Below are 18,027 nucleotides of genomic sequence, written 5' to 3'. Positions count from 1 at the left end.
TGAAAATTTGCAAAAAAAATTTGCATTAAGCTTGAACATTAGCTTGGAAACTATTCAGATGACTCAGAAGGCTGCAGCTATGGGCAACTAGTGATTGGCAGCTTCATCACAAAAATGTGCCCACTAATGCATCACATCTCATGCAGAATTTTTTGGTGAAACATCAAATTATCCAGGTGACTCAGATCCACTACAGCCCAGATTTGGCACTCTGAGACTTTTCCCCAAACTAAAATCACCCTTGAAAGGGAAGAGATTTCAGACTGTTCATGAAATTCAGGAAAATACAACAGGGCACCTGATGGCGATTAGAAGAACTGTGTGAGGTCCCAAGGAGCCTACTTTGAAGGGGACTACGGCGTCATCATCCTATGTACAATGTTTCTTGTATCTTCGTCAATAAATGTCTCTATTTTTCATATTACATGGCTGGATACTTCTGGACAGTCCTCATATATATATAACATTTTTTTTTTATCCATTTGTCTATCAATGGACATTTAGGTTGCTTCCATATCTTGGCTATTGTAAACAATGCCACAATAAACACAGGGGTACATATGTCTTTTTGAACTAGTGTTCTGGGTTTCTTTGGATAAAAATCCAGATGGAATTGCTGAGCCCTTTGCTGTTCTTTACCTAGTTTCTTGAGACGGAAACTTAAATAATTACTCTTCAATCATTCTCCCTTTCTAATATATGCATTTAAAATCAGAAATCATTGTTTCAAATGCATCCTATAATTTTCATAATTTGTATTTTCATTAGTGTTCAATTTAAATTATGACTTTATTGCGATTTCTTATTTGACTCATAGTTATATAGAAGAACTGTGCTTAATTTCTAAACACCCAAAGACTATCTACTTATCCTCATGACATGCTAATTACGTCAGTTATTTGAGAATGCTATTCAATTTTTTTGTTTTTGATTTCATGCCTGCTTATTTTATTAGATTCCAAGAGATATTTCTTAAAATCTGCAACTGTGATGAAGGACTTGTTCTACTTCTGCTCTACTTTGTTTTATACATACTTAAATGAAATCATTAGGTAGTACAACTTTGATGATTATGCATTCCTATTGAACCAGCCACTTCTATTGTTATGAAATGTGCCACTTTATTAATACTTCTTGTCTTATAGTCTGCTTCGTCTAATAATGTAAATACACCATCTCTTTTAGTTAGGGTTTGCATAGTATATCTTTTTCACATCCTTTTAGTTTCAACCTATGTGATAATATGGAGGAACGAATAATCACAGATACAAATGCATACACTATATGCTTCCATTTATCTAAAATTTAATAACAAGTAAAACTAAGGACAAAAAGTTAGGATAGTGGTTACCTCTCAGCCGGAGAAAATGAGTAGGGAGAGGCATGCAGGAAATCCATATACTTTAGATTTGTACACTATGCACCTCACTATATGATTTTAGAACTCAAGTTTTTTTTTTGTTTTAAACCATGTTTTAAAATATTTTTAAAATTGAGGTATTACTGGCATATAACATTATATAAGGTATACAACATGTTGACTTGATACATTTATATGTTGCAATATGATTACCACTGTAGTAGTATTAACTAACATCTCCATCAAGTCAGATAATTACTAGTTCTTTTTTGTGATGAGAACATTTAAGATCTAAACTCTAAAGAACTTTGAACACTGTGTTATAATGTTAACTATAATCATAATGCTGTGTATTACCTCTCCGTAACTTATTCATCTGCTAACTACAAGTTTGAATTCTTTGCCCAGTATCACAATTCCCCTATCCTCTTGCCCCTGGTAACCACCATTCTATTCTGTTATTCTTAATGTTTGTTCTAAAAAAAAAAAATGCAACTCAAATTCACCCATCAACTATAGCCAAAAGTCACTTACTTACCTAGAATCTATCAATAAGGTCTATTGATTATACCTCTGAAATATATCTCATAACCATCTAGATCTCCTCCAACTCTACTGCCATCCCTGTAGTTCAATTTACCTTAACATTTCACCTCAGCAGTTTTAAAAAGTTATCTAATTTGATTTCCCAGTTTCCATTCCCATCCTCATCCTGTTGTTCTTTCTCCTCAAAGGAATCAAAGCAATCTTTCAAAAAAAAACAATTACATCCTCAGCTTTAAAATCTTTTCATTGCTCCCCATAATAATTTCAACAAAAGCCAAACTCACTTAACTTCATCTTGAAACCCTGAAGAATTAACTTGTGTTCCAATCTCTGAATTCATTTTATGCCACTAGATCCATTCGCACTATAATCTAGAAACATTGACCTGTTTTCAATTATTTTAACATATTAAGTTCTTTTCCATTTCATGGCCTAGAATATTCATCATTTACTTCATTTATTTCAGGTCATCTCTCAAAATTTGAGTTTCTCAGAGAAGTAGTCATGGATCTACAAACTCAAAATCCAGTATTTCATTAGCTTCTTTCAAAGAACCCATTCGTTTATTTATAGCACATAGCCCCATTTATCTATATTATACACAAATACACATACACATGCACCTGTATGTACATATGGTATATGTATGTATATGTATATGCATTTAGAGAGCCATGAACCTTGTGCCTATTTTATCACTGTTCATTCAAACACCAAGCACAGGTTCTGACACAGGTTCTGTGTTTAATAAATAGTTCCTGAACAAGTGACTAAATTCTGACTCTCACCTCAAGACCCAGGGGAAAACATATTGCTCCACTAGGCTCCATATTGCCATTGCCTTGCCTGGGTAAGCGTCTTAAATGACAGGCTTAAACATCAAGTGGTTGAAAGTTAACAGCTCACTAATAACAAACAAGAATGGACAAAATTATGAAGATTTCCTTTCACAGGAGTTCAATATATATTTATTACAAGTCCAAGTGCACAGATACCTAATGGTGCATGAAGACATGAAGCCTCTATGAGGCCTCGTGGATGTAGAGAAGAGAAAAACTCAAAAAAACTACACAAATCAGCTAGTGAGTTTAAGACATACTGATGCTATCTATTCTTTCACATCTCCAAAGGCAACTAGAATGGGCTGACATCAGGTTTATCTGTATGAAAAAATCAACAAAAACACCACCAAAGATAGTAATATATTACATGGTGGAACCTGAATTTTAATAGTATCCTTATAATGATATCGCTAATTGTTACTGATGAAGAACCTCCACATCTACAAAGAGGACAGACAGTGTGACATAGTTAAGAACAAAACTCTCCCCTAACAGCAGTGAAATTCACTGACCTTTACTCCATATTTTACTTTCCCGGCATAATGCTTTATGGTGAAAGCAGGTTCCATCACAGCTGGAAATTCAATGTAAGAATTCTCTTCATGTTGATGCTTAAATTTGTCTAGCAATGTTTGATTTGTAGCCTGTGGAAAGCTGAATTAAAATACAAGCAAAGACACTTAAGTAAGATGCTGCAGTTAATACCATCTTTTTAAAAAAAAAATACATTATTTACGTTGCCATCTTAAAAACTTACCAAATTACAAAGAGTTTTCACTTATACTGTCTAAATTAATTCGCAACAAAAGTAAGTACAACAAGAATTAGTGTCCCTATTTTATAGATGAGGGATCAAAAAGTTGTCATTTGCCCAAACTCACACTTTGAAAAAAGAACTAAAAAATTAACTCAGGTCTTTAGGTATTTAGCTTAAGCTGCATTCAGTTGCACTCCTATAAAACCTACAGGACAGTAAAAACCACATCACATGTTGTTTGGGCCCAAGAACACCCAAAAAGGAAATGATGTCTCAATTTGAATAAGTCCTTTATATCCACAGCCACTTTTGTTTTCTTATTGCTTCATATATAAAGTAGAAATTTTCTTACTCATACAAGTTACTATATTTATTATAACTAGTATTTCAAATATCAATGGGGTTGTACTCACTAATGAGCATTTCTCATCCAGGAATCAAATAATATTTATTACAAAGTAATTACATAATAGTAAATACAGGAATATAAAAGGTCAGAAGACAAAAACATCACTAATCATTGAGAATAATAGAAAGGTTCATCAAGGTAATAGGAGTCAAGTATGAGCTACATGTCAAAGGCTGGGTAGGAGCTGAAAACAGAAAAACAGTACTGAGAAAGGAGAGAACAAGTATCTTTCATAAAATAGTTTCATTTAATAGCAGCTGAATGAAAAAATGAGAAGTAATGTGACATGAGTAAAGACGCTGAATATGAAATCTAATGTGTAAAAATGATTCCAAAATTATAACAAAAATGGTTAATTATGTAGTACACATTGGAATCAGAAAGGAAAATGGCCTTTGGTGTCAGTCATAGTTCTAATATAGGTTACCAGCTGTCTGTAACCTTGGACAAGCTGGGAGGTAAATTTTAAGAATTGTTTCGAATCCATAAAGTGAGTAAAATGAAGTATCACAGTGCTATTAGAATTAAATAACACTAATCAAATATCTAACCCTAGTTGGTATCATATAAGGATGATGTAAATGTCATCTACTTATTTTGCCAACATTGCCATTTTCTTAGTCACCTAGGCCTGCTTTTATATTCAAATGCAAGCAATTCTTCAAAACATCACCATCTGGCTCTTCCTTTCCATTTTAGAACTCTAAAGCCCTTCTAGAAGGAATTACATTCAGAATTTCAAACGCTACAGCAACAGCCTCAATAATAGTTCCAGTGGGTTCTAATCTTATTTCAAGTTACCACATCAAGATTCAAAACAAACTTCCTTACAATAGTACTTTAATCATGTGCCTCCCCTACTCAGGAAAATTTATGGATCACCAAGGCACACAGATGGAATCCAAGCTCCTAAGCCTAGACCACCCCAGCCTCTGCAAACCTACGCCTCACTACTGAGACAAGAGATAAGAAGTTGGGAAAATTCCTTGGCAAGTGGAATTAGAGAAGCTGAGACAGATAGCTGAACACAGCGGCCCAACAATTTACAGCCAGGTGCAGAGGGTCACCAGGGCAGAAGGCCCCCAGTGTCTGGCAGGGGGCAAAACTGGGAAAACAGGGATACCACCCCTAGGGTAAACATTACTCCCTGGAGATAACATCAAGACCTCAGTTGTGTTTCAGATGCAGATTCAGAAAAAACGGCAAAACAAGGTGGGGACACCAGAACCAATTGCAATAACTAAAGACCCCCTGTCACTGAACAACCAGTGGAGTCCACAACCCTAAAAGGGCAACACTGGAGAACTGTGAATATTCTTCTGAAACCCTCCCAAGACCTGCTCTAAGATTCCCAACTTCAAGAAAGAGATAAAAGACTCAAGACAAAGGACTGGGGAGAAGCCCCAGGCATTTCCTTTCCTTTGTTCTCCACACTCTTCTTTCTTCACAGGTAAGGTCTACTAAACTCTAAAGCAATGGGCAGCTAGCAGTTCATCCCAGGCTTATCCCCTAAACCAGTCCCTACGGCCCATTTTCTCTGACTCTCCAGTGAGCTAAGGCAGCCTAGCCTTGGCTCTCTTGTTGCTTCTTCCGTGCTAAGCCTTTCTTGCCACTTTCAGCAGGCCCGTTCTCTCCCTTGAGGCCTTGAGGATGTACTAATAAATCTCTTACTCATCCACTTTTCCCTCACTGATCTGTAATTCTTTACTGCATCAGTGACAAGAACTCAGTACCAGTAACAACTCTTCTCTTCAGGAAAGATGCTCACCTCATTTTCTCTAGGAAAGGATTTATTTATCTTCTAATCCTCTGATAATCAAAATGCTTGTGATTTATTTCTCTGCTACTGTTAAATGGAGGAAAGAAATATTCAAAGAAAGGAAGACAGACATGAGAAGTATTTATTCCAAAGGAAAGTTGTCCACATGTCCCACACTCAACAAACATTTGTGGGTGCATACTACATCATCAAGCAAAAGAACTTGAAACAGAAACAAATCAGACATTACTGCTCATTCCAAAGCTCTTCATCTAGAATTCCCCCAAAGGCTATCTGCAAGGGCAGCCTTAGTGTTTCTATGCATATATTGTAGAAAGTAGCTCTGGAGCTTTTAAAAATACCAATTCAATGCCTGGGCCCCACCTCCTGTGGCTCTACAGAATTGAAGCTAAGCAGTGCCCTATCAGTATTACTTACAGGTGCTCCAGGTAAATTTGATGAGCAGGCCGGACTGACAACACACCATCCTAAATGAATGCTCTGCTCTTTACCTTCAGTTTCTTAAAATTCAGACTCTGATTCACAAAGTCTGGGGTGTAAGTGAGAGATTCTGCATTTCTAACAAGCTTCAAGATGCTACCACTGTTGTTGTCAGCAGATCACATTTTCAGTACTATAGGATTGAAAACACTCTTAACACGCTATTCCTATCTGACTTTGCTTACACTATTACTCCTCTCTGAACTCCACACTGCATGCACCCTTTATCACATAGCTTTAAAAACTTGTCCAAGGTCAAATGGCCAGTAGAAAACTAGACATGATTAAACAAGATGTCTGATTTCAAACCCATGCACCTAAAGCACTATAAACACACCAAATGAAAAAGGAACACCACTGAAGATATATTTCACGCAACATATTCCCTATATAACAAAATATTTTGAGGTAAAATACTCAGTTTAATGATTCCCAAAATGGCTCTTCCTGCATGTGACTAATTTATTGTCAATCCCTCCTTAAAGGCACATGCCTTTGCATATTCTGGGATATTAAAGCACAGAAATGATTCATAAATTGAGGTTTGTTAAAAAAATTTTATGGAGGACTAAATACAGAAATATAATTGAAGGGACAACTATCAAGAGGTTATTTAGTCTAGTCTCCCACCTACAATAATACCCTGATAGATGATGCAAACTAATTACTATAATGGGTAATTTTATTGCTTTATGAAGCAGCTACTAATCAGCCTTAATGATTAGAAACCTATTCCTTAAACTGAGTTAAAATGTATCCCTGTAATTTCTAGCCCTGGCTTTAACCCCACAAGCTTTTAGGTAATAACAAAGAGGTGACACTCTCTTCACTGGGCAATACTTATATCTATGTGAGGTACCATCTGTCCAGGGGAACACAGTCTTCACGTAAAAGACGTTCACTTAATAAAATTTCACTTGAAGAATGACAGGACAGACAAGACCCCTTTGCTCTACAATTATGTATCGACAATCTCAATTGCTGTTCATAACCAACTTAAGATATATAGCAGACAACATTGCCATTTGTCATCATCATTTCCTTTTTCTATGCGATAACACTGAGAAACAAGGACATTAAAGAGATTTTCCAGTTAATAGAGATAGGACACAAATCTGAAATTCTAAGTGTACAGTCTAAGTATTACTGGGAAGCAACATAGGACATACATTAAAGCACAAGATTACTAGTCAAAAATATCTGAAGGGTATAAATCTTAAGTCCACCATTTATGACCTAAATAACATTTCTTGAATTGTTTCAAGTTTTTTGTTCTCTCTTTTTCTTTTAATCTTCCCCTGAGGACATTTTACTGATTTTAGACAGAGGAAGAGGAAAAGAAAGACAGAAGGAGACAAACATTGATGTGTGAAACATAGATCTGTTGTCTCTCACACGCAGAACAATTGAAGACAGACCCACAACCCAGGCATATAATAATGATTTAGTGATAATGAACTCCTTTAGCTTTTTCTTCTCTGAGACATTCTTTATCTGCCCTTCAATTCTAAGTGATAGCTTTGCTGGGTAGAACAGTTTTGGCTGTAGGTCCCTGCTTTTCATGACGTGGAAAATTTCTTACCAATCTCTTCTAGACTGCAAAGTTTCTTTTAAGAAATCAGCTGACAGTCTTATGAGAGTTCCCCTGTAGGCAAATAATTGTTTTTCTCTTGATGCTTTTAAGATTCTCTCTTTATTTTTACCCTTGGCATTTTAATTATGGTATGTCTTGGAGTGGGCTTCTTTGCATCCATCTTGTTGGGAACTCTCCATGCTTCCTGGACTTGCATGTCTATTTCCTTCACCAAATCAGGGAAGTTTTCTTGCATTATTTTTTCAAAAGCATTTCCAATTTCTTGCTTTTTCTCTTCTTCTCTCATTCTGGAACCTCTAAAATGCTGTCCCCCAACTCTAATCATTAAGCCAGGTATTTCAGTTCCTCCCTGTATACCCCTGGTACTTTTCAAGCTGCCACCCTGGTGCTGGAGTTCACAGGGAGAGAGTCTGACTAAATCCATGTGTGGGTTCTTTAAGAGGAACTGCTCAAGACTCAAGAAGTTTCTTCCACCAACTTAATCCCTGCTGGTTTTTATAGCCAGAAATCATGGGGACTGTCTTCTTGGCCTTGGAACCCTGGGCTACAGGGCTTGGTGTGGGATTGGGACTCCTTGCTCCCAAGATAGCCCTCCCGAACTTTTATTCACCACACATGGATATGTGACCAGCCTGTTCCACATCTTTACCCCTCCTACAAGTCTGGAAGGATGTGGTTTCTTTAATTCTGGATGTAGCTGTCAGATTTCCATTCAACTCAATATCTGATAGTTTTGTGTGATGGTTGTTCCATATTTTACTTGTAATTTTGATGTGGTTGTGCAAAGAGACAAGAAGTATTCGCCAACACCTCCATCTTGAACAGAAGTCTAGAATCTAGTCATTAACTTTAAATTGCCCCATACGAGCATGATGTATGAAAATTCTACCTATGACAGCAAGTCCCCAATATTTTATATCCTAGTTTAATGGGTATAATACTAACCTGGATATCAGGTGATCTAATTGAATGTCTAAATATTTTACTAAAAAATCACAGAAAACACACACACTGCCCAAGACTTTGGTTTCTTCAATTCTAAATGTTCCATTTATTAAGCTAATTTAACTATAAATAATACTTCACAGAGCACTGACAACACTCTGGAGGATGTTAAGTGAAGCTTTATTTCTGAGGCTTAAAGATAAGTTTGGTATATTAAGCTGTATTAATAAAGGATGGTAAATATTGGCATATGTCAGTTGTGGCAGCATCACTAATCTATCATGCTATGTTTTTGCTAAACATGAAAATAGCAAACACATCTCACATATAATCTCAATTCAAGAAAACAAGAACAGACAAACACAAAATGCATTAATGCCAACAAATTTAACATCAAAGTAACTCTGTAGAAGAAAGCTAGACAAAAAAATTTTTAATAAGTTACAGAGGTCCACCCAATTTTCCTAGAAACACACAAATACACACACACATAAAATGCATACAGGGAAAACTCTGCCTCTTTATTCCATAATGTTAGAAGAAAGCCAAAAGCAGAGACATAAAAAGCCCAAATGGCCTATGACAAAATTGAAAAATAGCATACTCACTTGCTTTCTTCATCTAAAAGATGGAGGAGTCCCGTCGGTTTCTTGCTAATAAGATTTATACAACAGGTATTATCAATATAATCTATATTGTGCCAGCTGATACCTTCAGCTCTATATTCTTCCTAGGAAATAACAAATTAACAATTTATTCATCTTGCAGAAAATAATAGGTATATAATAGGAACTGAAAAAACTTTTAACAGGCTTGAAAACAATCTGAGGTTTTGTCTTTTAAATCACTAAAATAAACAAAGACTGTAATTTCTCTTGTATAAAATCTTGATACAGTATATGTCTGTTTCCTTTAAAAAGTACATACAACCAAATATTTTTGGTTAGAATCCTACTTGTGATACCACTCAGATCAAAATTTAGGGTTGAATTTGTTCATTTGGCCAATCTATCTCATGACTGCACTGAAGAAAAACATAAAATGAAGAAGCTTAATTTCTCCCATGTAATTCTAAATCATCAACATGAAACAAGCATTTGTTGCATCATCAACAATGAATTTAATAAAACAAAGTCTGGGGAAAGCAGAAAACCAAGACCTCCAGTGATTACTGATATAAATCATATAGACTTCATTTAAACTTAACTTCAAGCCATATAAAACCCCTAGAATATTTTCCAAAAAACAAGGTTTCAAATTCCACAATTTAAAAACTAAAAGCTCAGGCCTTGAACAACTACTCAAAACCCTCTTACAATGCCCCTATTATTCTTTATTACCTCTCTGTACTGAAAAATAATTTTTATTCATCACTGTGATGCTTTTACTTTTCAACTTTTCCCAGAAAGATGTCCCTGAGAATCTAAGGAGACAAGTTTCTATATTGCAGGAATATCTGGGCATCATGAAAATATTATGTTCACATGATGGTTTTAGTATTCACTGAAAACAGTTGCACACTTCTCTGCAAACCTGGCAATTATGTGAAATGGGCATAATTTGGGCATTTCATCATTCTTTCTATATTATTATCATCCTGTGAAGAAAAATGACCCTAATATAAATTATAATTATTCTCACTGGATAAAGCAAATGCTTAATTTTTTCTTTTAATTAAAAATTTCATAAGTAAAAAAAGCTACTTGACCAAATAAATGAATTTAGCAAAACAGCAGGATACAAAGTCAATATTCAGAAATCCAAGGCATTTTTTTGTACACCAACGATGAAATATCAGATATAGAAATCAGGGAAAAAATCCCATTTGATATAGCAACAAGAAAAATAATAAAGTACCCAGGAATAAACCTAACAAAGGAGGTAAAAGACCTATACTCAGAAAACTACACAACAATGAAGAAAGAAATTAAGGAAGACACAAACAGAAGCATGTATCATGTTCATGGATTGGAAGAATTAACATCATCACAATGACTATACTACGCAACGCAATTTATAGATTCAATGCAATCCCTATTAAAGTACCCATAACATATTTCACAGATATAGAACAAACATTTCACAAATTTATATGGAACCATAAACAACCCTGAATAGCTGCAGCAATTCTGAGAAAAAAGAACGAAGCAGGAGGGATCACAATACCTGATATGAAACTGTATTACAAGGCCACTGTAATCAGAACAGCCTGGTACTGGCCTAAGAAGAGACACACAGACCAATAGAACAGAACAGAGAGCCCAGAAATCAGCCCAAGTCTCTATAATCAATTAATATTTGACAAAGGGAGAAGAAGCATAAAATGGAGTAAAAATAGCCTCTTCAAAGAATGATGTTGGGAGATCTGGACAGATACATGCAAAAAAATGAAACTTGATCATCAACTTACACTGTACACAAAAATAAATTTGAGGTGGATAAAAGACTTAAATATAAGTTGTGACACCGTAACAGTCCTAAAGGAAAACATTGGCAGGATAATCTCAGACATTCCACACAGCAACATTTTCACTGTTAGGTCCCCTAAAGCAAAGGATGTAAAGGAAAGAATAAACAAATGGGACCTCATCAAGTTAAAAAGCTTCTGCATGGCTAAAGAAAACAGCATTAAAATTAAAAGAGAACCAACTATATGGGAAATGTATGGGAAACCATATTTGTCAATGATACCTCAGACAAAGGTTTGATCTCCAAAATGTATAAAGATTTCACACAACTCCATTCCAGGAAGACAAACAACCCAATTACAATGGCAAAAGACCTGAACAGACATTTCTCCAAGAGGACATACAGAGGACCCAGAGACATATGAAAAGATGCTCAGCACCACTAGCCATCAGAGAGATACAAATTAAAACCACAATGAGATACCACTTCACACTGGTCAGAATGACCATCATAAACAAATCAACACATAAGTGTTGAAGAGGATGTGGAGAAAAGGGAACCCTAGTGCACTGCTGTTGGGAATGCAGACTGGTGCAGCCACTGTGGAAAACAGTATGGAATTTCCTCAGAAAACTAAAAATGGATCTGCCTTTAGACCCAGAAATTCCACTGGGGATTATATCCTAAGAGCCCTGAAACGCCAATCCAAAAGAACCTATGCACCTCAATGTTCATAGCAGTACAATTTACAATAGCCAAGTGCTGGAAGCAGCCTAAGTACCCATCAGTAAATGAGTGCATCAGACAACATGGTACATTTACACAATGGAATTCTGCACAGCAGAAAGAAAGAAGGAGCTCCTACCCTTTGTGACAGCATGGATGGAACTGGAAAGCATCATGCTAAGTGAAATAAGCCAGGTGGTGAGGGACAAATACCATACGATCTCACCTTTAACTGGAATGTAATCAACAAAAGAAAAAAGCAAACAAAATATAACCAAAGACATTGAAATTAAGAACAATCTAACAATAGCCAGAGGGGAAGAGTGAGGGGACGGTAGGGGGAAGGGTTTTCAGGAACTACTATAAAGGACACATGGACAAAACCAAGGGGGAGGGTGTAAGCAAGGGAGGGAGGTGGGTTTGGCTGGGGTAAAGGGCAGTCGTGGGGCGAAAATGCAGACAACTATTTTCACCCCACAGTTGAACAACAATAAAGTAATTTTGAAAAATGAAAATAAAAAGTTCCACAAGTGAGACTTCTAGTCAAGATGGCAGAATAGGGATATGCAGTACTTTCACCTTCTCCCACTCCCACATAAAAAGTACAACTAAATTATGAAATGGCCATCATTGAGAACCATCTTTAAACTAGCAGAACAGAAGTTCTATAACTAAAGATATACAGAAGAAGCCATGTCAAGACCAATAATAGGAGGGGCAGAAACACAAACACAGCTGGACCCACACCCACAGGTAAAAGTCAGGAGAAATCTCTTGGCTACAGAGGTCCCCCAAGGAGTGAGGGGTCTGAGCCCCACACAAGGCTTCCCAGCCCAGAGTTCCAGTACAGGGAAAAGAAGTTCCAATAACCTCTGGCTCAAAAATACCACCAGGGTAGTGGCTAAGTGAGACAAAGGGCTTCTCAATTCCCAGGCATTCCTGTTAAAGGGCCTGCAAACATTTACTTCCTGACAGACTCAATCACTCTGAGCTCCAGCACTGGGGCAGCAACTCTGTAAGTGCTAGGGACATACAGGGAGAAACTGAGTTTTCTGGCCAAGGCAAGGGTTGGAGAAGTAGCTTTCTCCCAGACAAAGGTGCTGGTAAAACTCCACTGTTCATTTGTTGAGCACTCCCTCCACCCAACCTACACATTCAGGTCAGCGCCAGTTCTGAATATCTATCAATTTGGCTAATGTCCTGCCTGCTGATCCCTGAGACCCCTCCCTATACAACTTATGAGCCCACCCAAGCCTCTTCCAGTGTCTTTCCAATCAGACAGCCTGTCTCAGCTAGCACTGGGAACTGTCATAAAATCTTTCATAAGTTCCCAAAGCCCAAGCCCTGGATGGTGTGCCTCAGTAGATTGAGTACCAGCCTATGAACTGAAAGGTCACTGCTTCGACTCCCAGTCAGGGCGTGCCTGGGTTGCAGACCAGTTGCCTGGCTGGGGTGTCCAAGAAGTAACCAATTAATGCTCTTTTCACATATTGCTATTTCTCTACCTCTCTTTTTCACTCCCTTCTGCTTTCATGAGAATCAATAAAAAAAAAAATTTTTAAGAAAATCTATTTGAATATATAATAATGGAAAACTTCCCTAATTTGGCAAATAAAACAGACACACAAGTCCAGAAAGCACAGAGTCCCAAACAAGATGAAGCAAAAGAGGCTCACATCAGGACACATCATGATTAAAAAAAAATACCAAAGGTTAAAAACAAAAAGAAAATCTTAACATGAGAAAAGCTGTTAGTAACCAACAAGGGAGCTCCCAGAACACTGCTGACTAATTTCTCAACAGACTTTTGCAAGCCAGAAAGGACTAGCATGAAACATTTAAAGTAATGAATGCTTTGTGCCAAGGACCTAGAACCAAGATTAACCTACTCAGTAAGGCTATCATTTACAATCGAAGGACAAAGAGCGAGCTTCCTAGACAAGAAAAAGCTACAGGAGTTCATCACTGCCAAACCAGTGTTACAAAAAATAAATAATATGAATAATAAAATGGCAATAACTGAACACTTACCAATAATCACTTTAAATGTTAGTAAATTAAATGGCCTAATCAAAAGTATAGGGGGACAAATGGATAAAAATACGAGACCCATATATATGCTGCCTACAAGAGACCCAATTCAGGTCAGTAAGACACATGAAGACTGAAAGTATAGGGATGGAAAAGATATTTCATGCAAATAGAAAAAACAAACAAAAGCTGGGATAGCAATATTTATATCAGATAAAACAAACTTTTAAACAATGGCTATAACAAGAAACAAAGAAGGGCCTGGCAATTCCACTCCTGGGTATTAATCCAAAGAAACCCAAAACACTAACTCAAAAAGATATAATCCCCTATATTCATTGTAGCATTATTTACAATAGTCAAGATATGGGAGTACCTAAGTATCCATTGATAGTCAAATAAATAAAGAAGATGGAATATGACTCAGCTTTAAAAAAGAATAAAATATTGGACTTCCTGTCAAAATGGAGGCATAGGTAGGTATGCTTCACTTCCTCGCACAACTATAAGGATAACAACCAATCTAAAAACAAACAAAAAGAACAACCAGAAATGCCATAAAATCTAACTGTATGGAAGTTCGACAACCAAGCAGTTAACGAAGAAACACTCATCTAGATGACAACACAAAGTGGCAAAGCAGGTTGCCCCACCCTGGTGAATATCTAAGGCTCCACCCCTTACAACAGGCATGCTGATAAATTGAGGAGACAAAGAAATATGGTCCATCCCTGGCTGGCGTAGCTCAGTGGATTGAGCGCAGGCTGGGAACCAAAGTGTCCCAGGTTCGATTCCCAGTCAGGGTACATTCCTGGGTTGCAGGCTAGAACCCCCAGCAACCGCACATTGATGTTTCTGTTTCTCTTCTCTCTCTCTCTCTCTCTCTCTCTCTCTCTCTCCCCCTCCCTCCCCTCTCTACAAATAAATAAATAAAATTAAAAAAAAAAAAAGAAATATGGTCCAAATGAAAGAACAGATCAAAACACCAGGAAAAGAACTAAGCGACAAGGAGATAGCCAACCTATCAGATACAGAGTTCAAAACACTGGTAATCAGGATGGTCACAGAAATTATTGAGTACGGATGCAAAATAAAGGAAGAAACGAAGGCTATACATAGTGAAATAAAGAAAAATGTACAGGGAACCAACAGTGAAGGGAAGGAAACTGGAACTCAAATAAATGACTTGGTACAAAAGGAAGAAGTAAACATTCACCCAGAACAGAAACAAGAAACAAGCATTCGAAAAAATGAGGAGAGGCTTACGAACCTCTAAAGGCAACTTTAAATGAACAACATCTGAATCACAGGGGTCCAGAACAAGAAAGGAAGAGCAAAAAACTGAAAACTTATTTGAAAAAATGAGAACTTACTGAAAACAAAAGAAAACCTCCCCAATTTGGTAAAGGAAATAGACATACATGTCCAGGAAGCACAGAGTCCCAAACAAGTTGGACCCAAAGAGGACCACACCAAGACACATCATAATTAAAATACCAAAGGTTAAAGATAAAGAGAGAATCTTAGAAGCAGCAAGAGAAAAGAAGAGAGTTACCTACAAAGGATTTCCCACAAGACTATCAGCTGATTTCTCAAAAGAAACTTTGCAGGCAAGAATGGGCTGGAAAGAAGTATTCCAAGTCATGAAAGGCTTGACAGGCAAAAAGTATTCAAAGTGATGAAAAGCAAGGACCTACATCCAAGATTACTCAATCCAGCAAAGCTATCATTAAGAATGGAGGAGCAGATAAAATGCTTCTCAGACAAGGTTAAAGCTAAAGGAGTTCATCATCACCCAGCCCTTATTACATGAAATGTTAAAGGGACTTATTTAAGAAAAAGAACAGCAAAACTATGAATATTAAAGTGACAATGCTCACAACTATCAAAAACTAAATCTAAAAAACAAAAATGAGCTATGCAAACAACTAGAACAGAAACAGGATCATAGGTACCAAGATCACATAGAGGGTTATCAGCAGGGAGGGATAAGGGGGAGAATGGGGGAAAAGTATAATTGGTAGGCACTAAATGGACAGGGGGATGTTAAGAATAGTATAGGAAATGGAGAAGCCAAAGAACTTACATGCACAACCCATGGACAGGAACTAGGAACGGTGGACTGTTAAAGGGAAGCAGGATACCAAGCAGAGAGGGGCCAAGGGAGGAAAATGGGGACAACTGTAATAGCATAATCAATAAAATATACTTTTTCATAAAGATTTTATTTATTTTAGACAGAGGGGAAGGGAGAAAGAAAGGGAGAGAAACAACAATGTATAGTTGCCTTCCACCCACCCCCTACTGGAACCTGACCTGGCCCACAACCCAGGCATGTGGCCTGAGTGGAAATGGAACCACAACCCTTTGGTTCATAGGCCAGCTCTCAATCCACTGAGCCATACAAGCCAGGGCTAAAATATACTTTTTAAAAAAGTAATAAAACAAGTTACCATGAAACCCAGTTATTACAAACTCCATCTGTACTGGGAAATACCTTCTTGGTGTTTTTTTCCCCTAACAAGTGGCATTTTCTTGATTATATGATTTTTTAAATATTTTGAATTTCTAAATAGTGGTTATGAACAATATTTGTATAGTTAGCTTCTGTTCTTTCATAATACTTCATATAAAAATAACTTCAGCTGTAACCTAAAATTAAAGTCTTTAAGCAATGGCAGATGTTAACTAAAAAGCAGATATACTAATTTAGTTTGCTGTATGATGATAGCCTAACAAAAGCTTCACAACCTTTCTTTTGTCCTAACTCAAAAAGTATGCCAGGCCCTGGCCAGTGTGGCTCAGTTGGTTGGAACATCATCCCATAACCCAAAGGTCACATGCCTAGGTTCCCAGTCAGACACATACATGCCTAGGTTGCAGGTTCAGTCCCCAATCAGGGCATGTATGGCAGACAACTGACTGATGTTTTACTCTCACATCAATATGTCTGTCTGTCTGTCTGTCTGTCTGTCTCTGTCTCTCATCAATAAATGTGAGGATAAAGAGCTTCCCAGACAAGAAAAAGCTTCAGGAGTTCACCACAACTAAAACAGTACTATATAAAATATTAAAAAGTCTTCTTTAAGAAGAAGATAAAGAATATGAATAAAATGGTAAAAAACACATACATATCAACAATTGAATCTAAAAAAACAAAATAAAGAAACAAGCAGAAAAGAAACAGAATCAGATACAGAGAATGTCTTGATGGTTGCCAGATGGAGGGGGATTGAGGGGATGGATGAAAAAGGTGAAAAGATTAGTACAAATTGGTAGTTCCAGGAACAGTCATAGGGATGCTTAGAACAGCACAGGGAACAGGGTAGCCAAATAACATACATACATGACACATGGACATGGACAATGGTGTGGGGATTGCCTAGGGTGGGGGGCTAGGTGGAGGAGGAGAAAGGGGGAAATACTGGGTCAACTGTAATGGCATAACCAATACAATTTTAAAAATAAAATAAAGGTAAAAATAAATTATGTTGGAGTCCTGAAATATGTGTTAAGTCAAAAATTTTACCCACTTACATATATTTACAACTTGTTGAAGCAAAAAAGAGTGTGTAAAACTATAGTGACCAATATAGTTTTGTTCATATTATCTATCCACCAGAAAAATAAAAGATGAATCACATGTAAAAAGAAATGTCTAATTACTATGTTGTACACCTGCAATTAATATAGTACTGTATGTCAACTGTAATTGAAAAATTAAAAACTTATTTAAAAACTTTTTTTCACAAGTATTGCTATATAATGGTCACCTCCAAGTGGCACTAAGAAAGTTTTTTCCTCCTCCTTCTTTACATAGCATGGCTAACAAGTGTACTAGGTAGTACAAACATGTGGACTTTTATAGACATTACTAGCAGTCCAAAATTCCAACCCAACCCCTCCCCGATGATGATGAATCTTGCCCAGTGTTAACTATTATCCTAACTTCTAATAGCAGTGACAAGATTCACCTTTTTGAAAATAGTATGTAAATAAAATCAGACATACATATTTTTTCATCTGGCTTTTTTTACTCAACATTATGTTTCAGAGACACATCCATGTTACTGGATTCATTCATTTTAATTGCTATAGAGCAGAGGTTGTTGAACACCACATTTGCTCATTTATACATTACGTATGGC

The 18,027-nt window shown here is 36.8% G+C and overlaps 1 protein-coding gene across 1 annotated transcript in view; it reads right to left on the bottom strand.

Moving 5' to 3' along the window:
• Nucleotides 1–18,027, bottom strand: part of MYO9A (myosin IXA) — a 258,914-nt gene that overhangs the window by 148,588 nt on the left and 92,299 nt on the right. The window contains 2 exon segments of the mRNA XM_028507508.2: nt 3,261–3,402; nt 9,322–9,443. Of these exon segments, the coding sequence (XP_028363309.1) occupies nt 3,261–3,402; nt 9,322–9,443 (264 nt within the window).

The sequence above is a fragment of the Phyllostomus discolor genome, chromosome 1, assembly GCF_004126475.2.
Source record: "Phyllostomus discolor isolate MPI-MPIP mPhyDis1 chromosome 1, mPhyDis1.pri.v3, whole genome shotgun sequence".
NCBI classification, from domain to species: Eukaryota; Metazoa; Chordata; class Mammalia; order Chiroptera; family Phyllostomidae; genus Phyllostomus; species Phyllostomus discolor.
Note: the sequence above shows the minus strand (reverse complement) of the source record. Positions and strands in the feature narration are given on the sequence as shown.